Source organism: Sander lucioperca, chromosome 18 (assembly GCF_008315115.2).
Source record: "Sander lucioperca isolate FBNREF2018 chromosome 18, SLUC_FBN_1.2, whole genome shotgun sequence".
Lineage (NCBI taxonomy): Eukaryota > Metazoa > Chordata > Actinopteri > Perciformes > Percidae > Sander > Sander lucioperca.
The window spans coordinates 22,805,685-22,819,689 of NC_050190.1; the positions used below are offsets into that span (position 1 = coordinate 22,805,685).

The 14,005-nt window shown below is 42.2% G+C and overlaps 1 protein-coding gene across 21 annotated transcripts in view; it reads left to right on the top strand.

Moving 5' to 3' along the window:
- The first annotated feature begins 2,197 nt into the window (after positions 1–2,197).
- tnika (TRAF2 and NCK interacting kinase a) overlaps positions 2,198–14,005 on the top strand; it is an 86,878-nt gene continuing 75,070 nt past the window's right edge. For 4 of the 21 annotated variants that reach the window (XM_031309927.2, XM_035994479.1, XM_031309928.2 and 1 more), the window contains exons 1-2: positions 2,205–2,627; positions 13,603–13,668. In XM_031309927.2, coding sequence (XP_031165787.1) covers positions 2,571–2,627; positions 13,603–13,668 — 123 coding nt within the window. In that variant the 5' untranslated portion in view covers positions 2,205–2,570. Of the gene's footprint in view, positions 2,628–13,602; positions 13,669–14,005 lie in introns of all 21 variants that reach the window. The other 17 variants (XM_031309924.2, XM_035994480.1, XM_031309926.2 and 14 more) reach the window with 6 other exon arrangements.

The following is a 14,005-nucleotide window of genomic DNA, read 5'->3' on the forward strand; positions in this document are numbered from 1 at the left end:
AATCCTCCATGTCCTCCTTGGCTACTAGCAACTGCGGTCACGGAAGGCTTGTATCATGTGGACGCACTGACAGTTTTATAGAATCTACTACTTTCTGTGCCAATTCCTATGTAAAATAAATAGAAAAGTCTCCTGCATATTGTTTCCCTAAGGCTGAAGTAGTAATGTAAAACTGGGCAGTCCTTGAAATGCTTTGTCGAAATTCAGACAACAGAGGCTTATTCAATCTTTGGAAGTCAAAGGAGGAATTCGGCAGAAAGCTGCTCAGACCTGAGAGAAATTCAGTGGAAAGTTGCTCAGACCTGAGGGCAGAGATTCTCATGTGCTTAGTTGCAACTTAAAACGTAGCTCCTAAAGGTGTTAAAAAGAGTTGGTGTAAAGAAAGACTCTGTTGAGTTGCATTATGGGAAACGTGGGTGGAATCTAGTGTTTTTGGATCTTCCCCCAATATACTAAGGACTAAAACAAAAGGAATAGCAACTAGTAACAAACCAAACCAAATATATAATAATGTAAATATATATATATATATATATATATATATATATATATATATATATATATATATATATATATATAATAAATCGAGTGAGGTAAAAAGTAGGAATATTTCTCTCTGAAATGTAGTGGAGTGGAAGTCTAAATAGCATAAAAAGAATAGGCCTCTGTTGCAGCACTCCTTTAAGACAAAGTTGGAATTCAAAAGAGGAATGCTGTGGGAAACATACCTGTCCACACCTAACAGCAGAGCTGTTTAATTACAAGAAAGTGACTCATTACTTGGAGGCACCTTACTAGGTAATTAACCCTTGTATCGTCCTTAGTGTCATGGGGACTTGGTTAGTTCATTTACATTTTGTATTAGCCTGTCCAAACGCGTTCGATCGCAGCACGGTTCCCCCCTCCCCCGTGCCAGTTCACGTGAAATGACATCACATAGTATGCGAGGGTCACCGGGGGACCCGAAGCTCAACGCCAGGCCAATGCAAAAACGTCAAATAAACTGAACGGTTCCCGGGGACCCAAAGGACAACACAAGGGTTAATATCGCTTCTTTGGAAAAATGGCCTCCTAGTTATGATCGTCAGTTGACATGTCTTTGGCAAGCAGTTTTATTGTTTTTTGTGTCACGCCGTTTTTCTCAGGTACCAAATTATACCTACTTAGAATGATTTCGTTGAATACTTTCAATAACTGCAGATAATGTAAAGCAGTGGTTCTCAAACTTTTTTCAGTAATGTACCCCCTTTGAATTGTTTTTTTAAGCCAAGAACCCCCTGACCAGCACAAAACATATTTGTTAGAAAAAAAAGTATGTAAGGGGTGCAATAAAGCACTGTCAATGATAGATTTACTAAACAACAACGTTGTAACTGAACAACATTTAAATGCTATACTTCAAATGTTTAGAATCATCACTAAATATAATTATTTTTATAATTATTTTATGAATTATGCATGACATATTTTTTAATTAGCATTTTGAAAAAATCTCACGTACCCCCTAGGGATGTAACGGTATGCAAATTTAACCTCACAGTTATAGTGACCAAAATGATCACGGTTTTCGGTATTATCGCGGTATTTTTAAAAGTGTGGTCAATATGTTCAGACTGCACTGATAGGCCTACACAAGCTGAAATAGTTTCAAAAAGTGTTTATTATATTACAAAAATACAGGCAAAACCTTATCAAAAGTGCAACTTTTAACATCAAAGGAACAAGGGTTCAGCATGTAAACAGCTTATTTGTCAGGAACATTTCCAGTAGAGCATGTTTAAATTACAATACATACAAATCCAAACATAAGACATAAAGAAAAATATGTAAACAAATCAAAGAAACACTACTAATTATATACTTGTTTTCTTCATAATCAAAATTAAAATGTAAAACTGTACACATGAACACTTTAAAGTAAAATTGAATTATCACGGTTTTCGGTATTAAAACGGTAATTGTTATCGTCAACATTTTTATCACGGTTACACCGGTAATTGTTTCATCCCTAGTACTCCCTGCAGTACTCTAAAGTACCCCTAGGAGAAACACTGATTTAAAGGATTGTGAAAGGATTTTTAACATATATAGCCTATTCCTTTTTGAAAAAGAAAAGGAAAAAAAGAAGTTTGGGAGTCCCTTCTGCCTCAGCAAACCCCGCCCATAACAGGCGTGGTTTGCTGAGGCATTATAGGCAGTGCGCTCCCCCTCCTCCTGTATGTTCACTGGCTGTCACAGCAGCGGTTGTAGGAAGAGCACGAGCAGGAATCCACTTTACACGGCGCTTCACCTTTCTCTGTTCCGTCTCCATCCCGCAGACATGGATCTGGAGGTACTGATGCACACGGCGCTTCCACTCCTAACGTCTGCGCTCTAGCTGTGCGCTCCCGGCCCGTGTCACGTCCCGCTAAGGACCACAAGGAGACTTTTATTATTTTGAGACAACACTGTAGCAGAGAGGGGACAGTAGAGACTGAGCAGCAGAGAGAAGGGACCACACAGTCGTGACAGCTAAGGCCGTTTCAGGATATCGGGCAACTGACTAAGAGCGGATTTTGGTGCCCTCCATCATGGCGAGTGACTCTCCAGCTCGGAGTCTGGACGAAATCGACCTGTCCGCTTTGAGGGTAAGAGGATGTGTCATTTTGCATATTTAAAATATAGCTTCTTGTGAGAGAAACTGGTGTGTGTGTGTGTGTGTGTGTGTGTGTGTGTGTGTGTGTGTGTGTGTGTGTGTGTGTGTGCGCGCGTGTCGTGCGCTCGCGCGCGCGTTTCTCCTTTTCTTTGCACCTGACAGCCTTTCCTGAATAGCAAACCGGCTGGAGAGCCGAGGAGGCTGCAAGGCGGATGTGTGGGAGCCAGGCCGCCACAATGTGTCAAATTATAGCAACAATTATATATAGACGTTAACTAACTTGACAGCTGCCTCGCGCATCTGAAGCTTTATCCTGATTGAAGTCAGAGACAGGAAGATGGATGCTGTGTGTGATGCTGAGTTGAGGTTGAAGCTGGGATTCTGCTGACCTGGATAGAGAGGTTTTGTGTATCTCTTTTTCTCTGGGCCAGGCTATTCTAGGCCCATCAGCCTTGATTCAGACAGCAGTAGAATTTAACCTAGGCTATTTCTCCCACACACTACTCATTCTCTTGGCTTGTGTGTTAGAGAGCAAGACATGAACGGTTCCTTGTTTTCAGGCCCAAATAGTTATTTATCCAGAACCCCCCTGTTCTCCTTGTGTGTTGTTTTTACCCTGTTTGTGTGTGAGAGAGTGCCAACCTACCTGTAGTCAGTGTAGCCTGCTCTCCATCAAAGCTGAAGCTGTGCATGCTGCAATAGCCAGTTCTTTTGTTCATTCGGTGTGTGCTGCAAACCACAACACACACTCACAGACAGACATGCATGCAAACAGCCTCCTGCGCTTGTGTTAATGCGTGGATACCCATGTTTCCACTTCGCTGTGTGTGTGTGTGTGTGTGTGTGTGTGTGTGTGTGTGTGTGTGTGTGTGTGAGATAGTCAACTGCACACAAGTAAGTGATGCTGTACATGAGAAAAGGGCTCCAGCTCTGAAGACCTGTTTGCTGCTCTGAGAAACGAAACCACAACTCACACACACACACACACACGTCTGTATTTACCTGTTTCCATGTCTGCTTAATTGTGCCTGAATGTCCCTTTTTATACCCTTCATTCTGTCTGTCTCTTTCTCTCTGTTCATGTCTGTTTGCTTGTCTCTGTGTCTGCTTAAGTCCCAAATGCTCATCCATCTACCCAAATACTGTTCCACCCTTTTCTATCAATTTTATCGCCCGTTTTCCAGCATCTTGTTCGTCTGACCGACTGAATGCATCTCCCCATCTGTCTGCCAGCCGCCCTGTCTCTTAGCATAACCTCTCTCTGTCCACCTCCCTGCCCTGCCTGCATGAAGAGTAATGTTCACGGGGGAGGTGACTGAAATGTCAATAAAAAATGCTTCTTTTGAGGTTTACACCTGCAGCATGTAGTGTGTTTTCACCAGTGTGGGGAGAGCAGAATTGGGGGTAGAATGGAAAGGAGAACTTGAAGGAGGAAGAAGAAGAAGCAGAGTAGGAGAGAGAGAATGAGGCAGGCAGCGATGAAAATGAATAAGGAAGAGGAAGGAAGTGTTTGTGCATTGGGAGAGAGCCTGTGCATGTTCTGTTCTTTCAGAGGCGTGATGTCAACGCATGTCTCTCACTGTGACTCAGGCAGCTGCAAGGACACACGTTTAAACACACACACACACACATATATATATATATATATATATATATATATATATACATACATACATACATACATACATACATACATACATACACACACACACACACACACACACACACACACACACACACACACACACACACACACACACACACACACACACACCCATTTGTTTTTACATGTTTGCATGGTCATGTATTTGAAAGTGTGGTAGTTGTGAATAGTCTCATCAGTCGTGATCATATGACTATTTTATGTATAAGATTTTGCATTTTTGCATGCATACACTCAGCTTATTGCCAGAAGGATAAATAGCCCAGTGTCATTGGCTAAGAAACCTTATGGGATTATTAGAATATGATTTGTTAGAAGAAAAACACTTTAATAAAGTCTTTAAACACTTTCTGACCTGCCGATGGGTCACTTGGTTCCAACTTTTGCTGTGCAGCCAAGATTTGTGTAAAACCAGTCCCAAAGATATTTCCATTTGATCAAATTGTGCAGCCATAAAAAAACAACATGTAGTCTCCGGTTTAAATATTCCCCTCAGTGTAAAGATCACATAGTTGTATCCCACATTTTACAAAACAACATCATGGAATCTTAAGGTGCATATGGGCTACCACTGATGTTTTGATGAAACTAAGATTAATCCCTGTCTGGACCTATTTACAGAAAATACTCTTTGTCTCTCTATCTTTACACACACACACACACACACACACACACACACACACACACACACACACACACACACACACACACACACACACTGTCTCACGTGATTGTACAGTCAACCTCTGGACTGGCTAGACAGGAAGTAGGTCAGCTGGCTCTGACGAGGTTGGGAGGAGAGGGGGGTGGGTGATTTTAATACTGGCATTGGTGGTGTTGATGGGGGGAATTGTGTTTTTGTGTGTGTCTGCATAGGGGGGAGGGGGGTGGAGTTCAGGGGACCGAGCCTGCTCTTGCACTCAGCTGCTCTTAGGCACACTGACCATAGCACACACACACACACACACACACGTACATACACTGATACAAAGAGACCGATAGAATTGAGTGGGAAGTATAGGGGGAGAGAGAAGTGGCTTTTTATGTTTGCTGTCTCTGCACTTTTCCATCTTTTCTCTTTGTCTTTCTCTCTCACTCGTCTTTCTTGTGCCTCATCGGCTCTCTGCGACATTTTGCCGGTGTCGCACATCAACCCCGGCACCTTTTTTTTTTTTTTTTTTTATAGATGCCGCATGTTTCACTCGAGTGGGAAAGGCCAGAGTTAGAGGCACACACAGAGATGTCCCTGCTGTTGTGTTGTAACCCACAATGACAACCAAAAGACCAGAAGAGGTCAAAACGTTGTGGTTTCCATACAGACGGTGGTTTTTATATAAAGTGATGAGCACACGACCGCACACACACAGGTCAGAGGCGTCAGAAGCACGGGTTCATCCAGTCAGCTGATGAGAGCAACAGATGGTAAACCAGCAGGAAGTATAGCCAGAGCAACACACACACACACACACACACACACACACACACAAACACACACACACACACACACACACACTGGCGATACACAAATGTGCTGTGCAGGGACTCAGGTGTGAGATCTGAGATGAAAGCATGCAGGTGAGGATGAAGCGACAGTGACACGGTCAGAGAAAGAAAGAGAAAAAGACGCAGAGGGAGAGAGACGAGGCGATGGATTCAGAGAGTGAAATGGGACGTGTGAAGATTAATTGAGCTTAGAGAGACTTCGAGAGACAATGAGAGACAGAGAGAGCAGAGAGAGGAGAAGAAAGCGACAGAGTCTGTGCTCGGGCTAAAAGGTGGAGATGTGACCAGTGACTAAAGTAGTCCGAAGCAAAGACCCCTCTCCAGATTTCCTCCCACCCTCCCTCCCCATCGCCGTTGCCCAATAAGGCCACATTCCTCGGCCCCTCACCATGGACGCCATAGTAACGGGGCCACAGCAGTGCCCAGGGCTTACACAGAGCTTATTCATGAATAGTCTATATACTGTATGGCAGTCTGTCGCTGCGAAATGCCCCTCTCCCTCCCACCCTCCTTTCCACTCTGCCAGCCTGCTTCTAGTTGACCTATCCCCCCACCCCCCACCCCTTGCTACACTTATACAAGCACTAATATGTAGGTTGACTCTAGATGCACAAAAATCTCCAAAGAATTTGCCAAATTAAATCAGTAATCAATGACATTTGTATGTACAGTGAGTGTCCTTTTGATACTAGCACCAGCTGATTTAGGCAGTTAGGAAAGATTTGCAGTAATTAGCAGCCACCCTGTTTGATTTCTGAATAAAAAGCTGTGATCTCCTAGATTATAGATCTAAATAATAATAATAATGCATTGTTTCAGCATGCTTTAAAGACATTTACGGATACATTCAAACATGAGTATGCACAAGGCCACACTCCCTAACTCAATCTATCTTCCCTTTTCTTTTCTCTTGCACTATAACGCACACACTTTGAAGTGCTTGAAGAATTAAATGTGCACGTAAACAACTCCCATAGTAGGAGCTGAATCCCTCCGTTGGGTCTGACTTACATGGTGCAGGGCTGGAAGTCAGATAGAAAGATGGATTGAAATGACAGAGGGACAGAGCAGGCAGGCAGAAATTGCGAAGAAAAGATGAATGATGAGGGGGGACGGAGGGATGGACGGAGGCATGACAAGAAAAGGTGTGAGATGACAGGTTGGCAGAGATGGATGGAAGGCGAGAGGCGAGGAGCGGATGGGTTCATTTGCATCTCAAAACCTACTCTGCGGCGCGTACCCCACATTACACGCCACATTACATGTAGTAATTTGAGCCATTGTTAATATAAAACTATTGATAAGTGCAGTTTTAATAGTAATTATTTTAACTTTTGTAGCACGTATTACTCCACTCGGTAGCAAACCCCCATGTATCTGGCATCCAAGTGTGCTAAAGTATAAAAGTGACCGTAAATAGAAATGTTTAACTCAGGTCTGGTTGATACAGTCATAACTTAAAAATGCAGTACTTAGTCTTGCTTTTTAGCTGCAGGAACGCACAATGAACAGAATCAACAGATGACGATAATGAGAATAATTATCAGCTGTAGCCCGACTGTACACAAGGAGATAGATAGTTGGTTAGTATGCAGTGTCAAGTAGGTCTGAAATGTTCTTTTCATGACTTTACAAGAACACAATGCTTTGTTTTGTGTCTGTAATGAGTGCAGTTTCTCTTGACATTGCACATTATCTCTTTAATTTGTTCCCCTGTGTGAATACAGCTTCACAGATTGGATTTACGGATTTATTTCTGTTTAAGTGTAATTGCACTGTTGGGGTTTTTACCTTGTTAAACATGTTCACACAAATACTTCCTCCTAATCCACATATCACATGTTGGTTATTGTTAAAGGCATACTATGTAACTTTTCCCTCTTCGGTCCCCCTACAGGTTGTCTCGTTGGAACTACAGCTCGCGTGGCTGTAATGAGACAACCTGTAGGGTGATAACGTGGATTAGGAGGAAATAAAACACAAGTATTTGTGTGAACGTTTTTAACAAGGTAAAACCCCCGTGTTATTATTTTATTTCCTCCTAATCCACATATCACATGTTGGTATTGTTAAAGGGCTATGTTTGTGTGTCTATGTGTGATGAATCCACATGGAAATGTTTGGTCTTAAACCGATAAGAGAAACCATATCAGATAGACATCTCGTGCCAAGGCTTCTGTGGTATGTACAGTACTGCATCATCTTTGGTGGGCTGTAAATCTGTGATTAAGACTTGACTCCTGTTAATGTACTGTACATGTCTGGGTGAGACATACTGGGAATTTGGCTACTACAGCATTTCCTTTTAAAAGCAAGCAGTGGTGAACCATGTTGTTTAGTGTAAGTGGTTTTATAAGAGGCAGACTCGGCCCCAGCATGACTCCTATCATCCTCTTAGGGTCTCTAATTCAATCCACCTCACTTCTCTGTAATTCACTTTCCATAGACACTAACTGCACTCACCTGGCTGCTGCTGACAGTGAATAGAGACATATACTTCAGATACACCGTAACCCTACATAATCTGGAGAAGGACCAGCCTGGATGAGTTTTAAAAGAATAATAATTAGTTTTCCAAATTTGGTGTTTGTTCTAACGCCTGGAGTCTCACATAGTTGGCCATTTTACTGTGTCAAGACATTAGTTAGCAAACACTGGCCTATTTAGATTTCCACCGCAGTTTTAGTAGTAATTATCTTAACTTTTGTATCACAAATTACTAAACGTGGTAGCAAATCCCAAGTCATTGGCATCCGAGTGTGCTGAAGTATAAAAGTTACAGTATAAATAGAAATGTTAAACTAAGGTCTGGTTGATATAACCATCATAACTTAACTCCCCTGTGAGGAAAATTCAGTTCTCAGTCTTTCTTTTTAGCTGCAGGAATGCACAATGAACAGAATCAACAGATGATGTAGCCTGACTAAAAAAAAAAAAAAAAAGGAGATAGATAGTTGGTATTATGCAGTATAAGTGTTAAGTAGGTCTAAAATGTTCTTTTTATGACTTTACAAGAATAATGAGTGCAGTTTGTTTTGACATTGCACTTTATCTGTTTAATTTGTTCCCCTGTGTGAATACAACTTCACAGATTGGATTTAAGGCATCTGCACTGATTTATTTCTGTTTTAGTGTTATTGCACTGTGGGGGGTTTTTACCTGGTGAAAAATATATTTGACTTCCTTCTAATCCACATAGAACATTGTTATTGATAAAGGGTGTACTGTACTTGTCTTAAACCGATATAAGAAACTATATCAGATAGACATCACATGCCAAGGCCTTTTGGCAAATTCCTTTTTATAATCGAGGCACTCTGATGTCAATTAAAGTAAAAGTATCGTATTAAGGCATGAGGGACATACATGTGTTTCAACTAGGGAGTGTCAGACTTTGTCACACACATGCTCATGTACCATAATGAAGAAACGTCATTTGATTTCATTAACTTCTTTGCTCTAACTCAAAGCTTTAATGGGTCAAATTGACCCACAACATAATATTTATCGGTGTTTTAAGCCCCCAACGTCTCCTTCCAGGCAGCGCTGCCTGAAAGGCACTAGGATTAGGCAATGGTTAGGGTTAGGGTTAGGGTTAAGGTTAGGGTTAGGTGCCTTGAAGTCAACAGTCACAGCGCTGCCTGGAAGGAGACGTTGGGGGCTTAAAACACCATCAAGCAACATAATAGCAGGATTAGAGAAAGAGAGCTATTTGAAGAAAACCATTTAAACTATTGAAGTATGTGTTGATCAGGGGAGAGTCACACTTCCAATTACGTTGTTGACCCACAAAAGTTCAATAATAACTTCTCAGCAGTTGTGGTCCAGTCAGTGTGCTAAGGGAATGCATTTATGGTCAATTGTGCCCCGTATTCCTTTTGCATGTGTTTACACCTGATTTTATTGTAAGCCGTTTGTCCTGGTTTTAGTGTTAAGGTGTGTTAAAGTGGTAAGGTAAGAGTTAATGTTAGGAATGCAGTGGAGAGGATTAAGGTTAGGTTGAGGAATGAAAGAATGAATGCAGTAAAAGTCCTCACACATGTTGTAAAGTGGCTTTCACAAGAACTACAGCCCTGCACTCTAAAACCCATTATTTCTAATGGCCTGCACTGCTCATAGACCAACACCCCCTGTTCAACACATCTCAGTGTCCTCATGCCCAAAGTTAATCAACCTACTTTTACACAAAACCATTCCATGTCAAGAAGACATGGCAAAAGGCAAAATTATCAGGACCAAAACAGAATTTTTATCTGTGGATGTACAGGGATGTCACTAGAGAAGCTCTCTTCTTGTAGTATGTTGTACCAGAGTGTAAAGAATGAAATGGAGATAAGCCGTCTATGACCGATGAATGTCATGCTTTCAATGTTGCACTGAATGCAAGCAAGATAACGTTGCTCTTATTCTGACTTCTAGATAAGTGGTAAATGAGGTCAGGAAAACCTTTCTTAACGACACTTATGATAAACATATTGTTGCTGTCGTGTGAAATCCTCGTAGGTCAATCTTTTCTTTAAGAAATGTTGTCATAGAAATTGAAGGAAGTCTCGCTCCTTTGTCGGTTTGGAAAAGTGTAAGATGTCTGGTCGGTTATGAAATATGAAGAAAAACTGCCCTGTCATCATCAGGGTTAAAGTAAACCTCTTCTTAAAACTTGACAGTTTTTACATCACATCTCAAATCCCAAATTTTTACTAGCTATGTATAATGTGCATTTGTTATTCAGCAGCTCCACTGACACACACACACACACACACACACACACACACACACACACACACACACACACACACACACACACACACACACACACACACACACACGCGCACGCACGCCTATTCATGTCTATGACCGTGAGTCATCAGCCACCAGTGAGGTCGTGTGGCAGTGATGTGACGCTGGCAAACGATCAACATGGAACACAAAATGAGAAAAGGGGAAGGGCCCAAAATATCTCTGTCATCGGGAACCCTTAACCACAGGCATACAGACGTGCACATGCCGACACGCACATGCAGACGCACCGACAAAGCCTGCAGCTCATTCTGCAAGTGTCCCATAAAATATGAATGATATCGTGCTATATTTTTATCAGCGAGCCTAAGGACATGTATGAACTGGAGCAGCAGAAACTCTGTTTCTCTAGCCACAGCACTTATTCTGTATGTTGTGCATGGAGGTGAGGCGCCACATGCATGTATGCCTACATATTGTGTCCTCCATTGCTTGTGGTGCTTAATGCACATGCATTTATAGCAGTGTGTGTGTTCATGGATTATGTTTTATTATCTGAATGTTGCGTAAAAACAGAGAGAATGCATCCTTAGATGCGTCTTGGGAGTTGCTGTCAGAACTTTGTATGCAGCTCTAAGAGTTGATTCACACACTGCCACATACTGACACACACACACACACACACACACACACACACACACACACACACACACACACACACACATACAAGGAAGTGAGGGGAGGAAAAATCTACCTGCATAAGATGAAGGCCTGATAGCAAGGCAAACAGTTGCAGAGATTGCAGAATGCTGCTGCTTGACGGTTGAAAGAGGCTTGCAGTCTCTCTCTGACTCTTTTTTGCACATACAGTACACACGCGTTTGGTTAGCCACACACTCTTCATTTTGAGCCCACTCATACTCGTTGGAACATTCGAACACTAGCCCTTGTGTAGGAGTGCGCTTTTGGCACTGTGTGAGTGTGGTTATGAGAGTGTGAGAGAGCGAGACAGCAGGAGGATGTACTTGAGACGGAGAGAGAATTAGTTTGTGTGTGTGTGTGTGTTATTGTATGTGAGGGGAAAGTGCATGTGCGAGTGTCTGCTGCACACAACCAGTGAAAAAAGGGTGACGACAGGAAAAGGAAGGAAAGAGCAAGAAAAGGCAGAGTCTTCAGAAAGCGCTGACAGGTTGACAGGTCTGCTGAGACCCGCAGAAACAAACATACAGTATAGAGACAGAGCGAGGGGGTCAAAGAGGGGGAGATAAACTGGGGGAAGAGAGGAAAGGAAAACTGAGAAACAACAGAAGAAACAGAAAGTTAACCTTTACAAAGACTATAGACATGCAGACACCTTGAGCATGTACAAAGTAGTGTAGAGCCCCAAAATACACTTGCAAAGTTTTTTTTCTTCATTTGGCAATAATATGGGGTCCTTTCCTGCTCTATGTACTGTGGCAGCACACGTAACTGTGTGTTATGCCAGCAAAGTTGGCTGAAAGTTCAACCAAAAATTCACATGGCATGAAAGAGAAGTACAGAAAGTGAGAAAGAGAAGGCAACAAAGAGTCTGACAAAAGGAGGACAGTGGCAAAACAGAATGAAGCAGAAGAGAGAAGTGAGGTTAGAGATGAGAAAGACTGGGATGGAAGTAGTGTGCGTGTGTGGCTTTTTAGAACGGAAATAAAAGAGATGCTTTATTGAGAGGGGACTTGTCTGTGAAAAGTGGGTATCGTGTAATATTGTCTGTGCTAAAGCTTTGCATGAGTCCCAGTGCGGATCTACACAATACCGCAGGTTATTTCTGTGAATCGGCTAACAAAATGAGCCTCTAGCCTTTAGATATTTGCATGTATCTTTTTTTGCTCGTCCCTAGATGATATTGAATAGCCATTTTCAAAAAAGAAAAGAAGAAGGGGGAGGACAAAAAATGACAGACATTATGCTGGATATTGGTATATTTTTAGCTGACCCAGTAGAATTGGCTGTGAGTGCAAGGTCACCCACATTACAAGCAGTTTATAGTGATGATCAGTAGAGTTAGAGCCTCACACTTCTTATTAGATCATTTACAGTGAAGGGTTGCTGATAATAGACATTTTGAATATGGAATTCTTGAGTAAATGAGGGCCAAACATTAGCTCTGGCATCTCCACAGGCACCTCTGGCAGAAAGAATGAGGTACAAAGTGGAAGACAGTTAAGACTGACACAATATGAATGATGGTATGTAACACTTTCTAATAGCAAGAAGGAGGCACAGGGAGAAAAGAGACACAAGAGAAGCTGGTAAAAGGGCCTCAGTGTTTCGGGGACTCTGCTGGAATGAGAGGAGCATTGAAAAGAAGGACACGGTCAGGAATGAAGGAGCGAGAGAGAAAGCATGTGTAGATAAAAGAGTGAGAGAGACATAGATGGACTTCGGCTGGTTGGTTAGAGAACCGAAGCTGGTGGAGCAGAGAGAGTGTGTGAGAGAGAGAGAGAGAGTAGGAAGGAGAGGGTGAATACCAGCTATTGTTGGAATGCCGTAGCAACACGCGGCAGAGAGGAAGGGGGAGGTGTGTGTGTGTGTGTGTGTGTGTGGGGGTCAGTGAGTTTTATACTTTGTTCAAGTTGCTCCTTGTCAGAGATGCGTCGGGTTCTGTGTTGGCAACCTAGCGACTGTGGGCTTAAATTATTAGCTAGTCTGGACACAAGCCTAAAACAATCCGGCACTGCATTTCAGACCAATGTATCCACACCCAGGGGGCTCTCAGTTGGTTGAGGAAGACATCAGCACTGCTTGGCTTAGAGGTCCAACTCCCACCATTGTCAAAAATACAGTTGTAAAATACAATGTTGTAATGTGGATAACAGGAATAGCTGGTGTATGAGCACACACTGGCGTAGCTACGACTTGTCATGCTTTGTCGTCCATATGATTACGGTATAAATCGGATTCACACACAATGTATCTTGCATTGAAAAATTCTAACAATTTGAAAACTTTTTTTGCTAAATGTATGAACTAACGCTTCAGTCCTATTCATCCTAATGATCCCATTGTGTTTGCTTTGTCGTTCTAGGATCCTGCCGGCATCTTTGAGCTGGTTGAGCTGGTGGGAAATGGCACCTATGGGCAGGTGTACAAGGTAAGATACACACAGACTTCGATACACATTAGTATGTCTTTGTGATAGCACAATCCTCCTTCTTATTAGCCTCTGTTCATTCTTTGCAAGTCGCGTATATGGAATAAAGACTGATGGAAACCGAAAAGACAAGAGATAAAAGCTGCGCACATGCTTGAGAGAAATGGAGCGAATGGAAAAGAGACTTAAATGCAGAGAGGAGAAGCAGAATCTGGGGCACATTAAAGTGCTTTTAGGAGAATTTTCCTTTTTCCTTTTTTCTTCACTTTCTCTCTCCCTCCCTGCTGTATTTGCATTACTCTCTATACCTGTGCAAGGGTTTTTATAAATCTTCCCT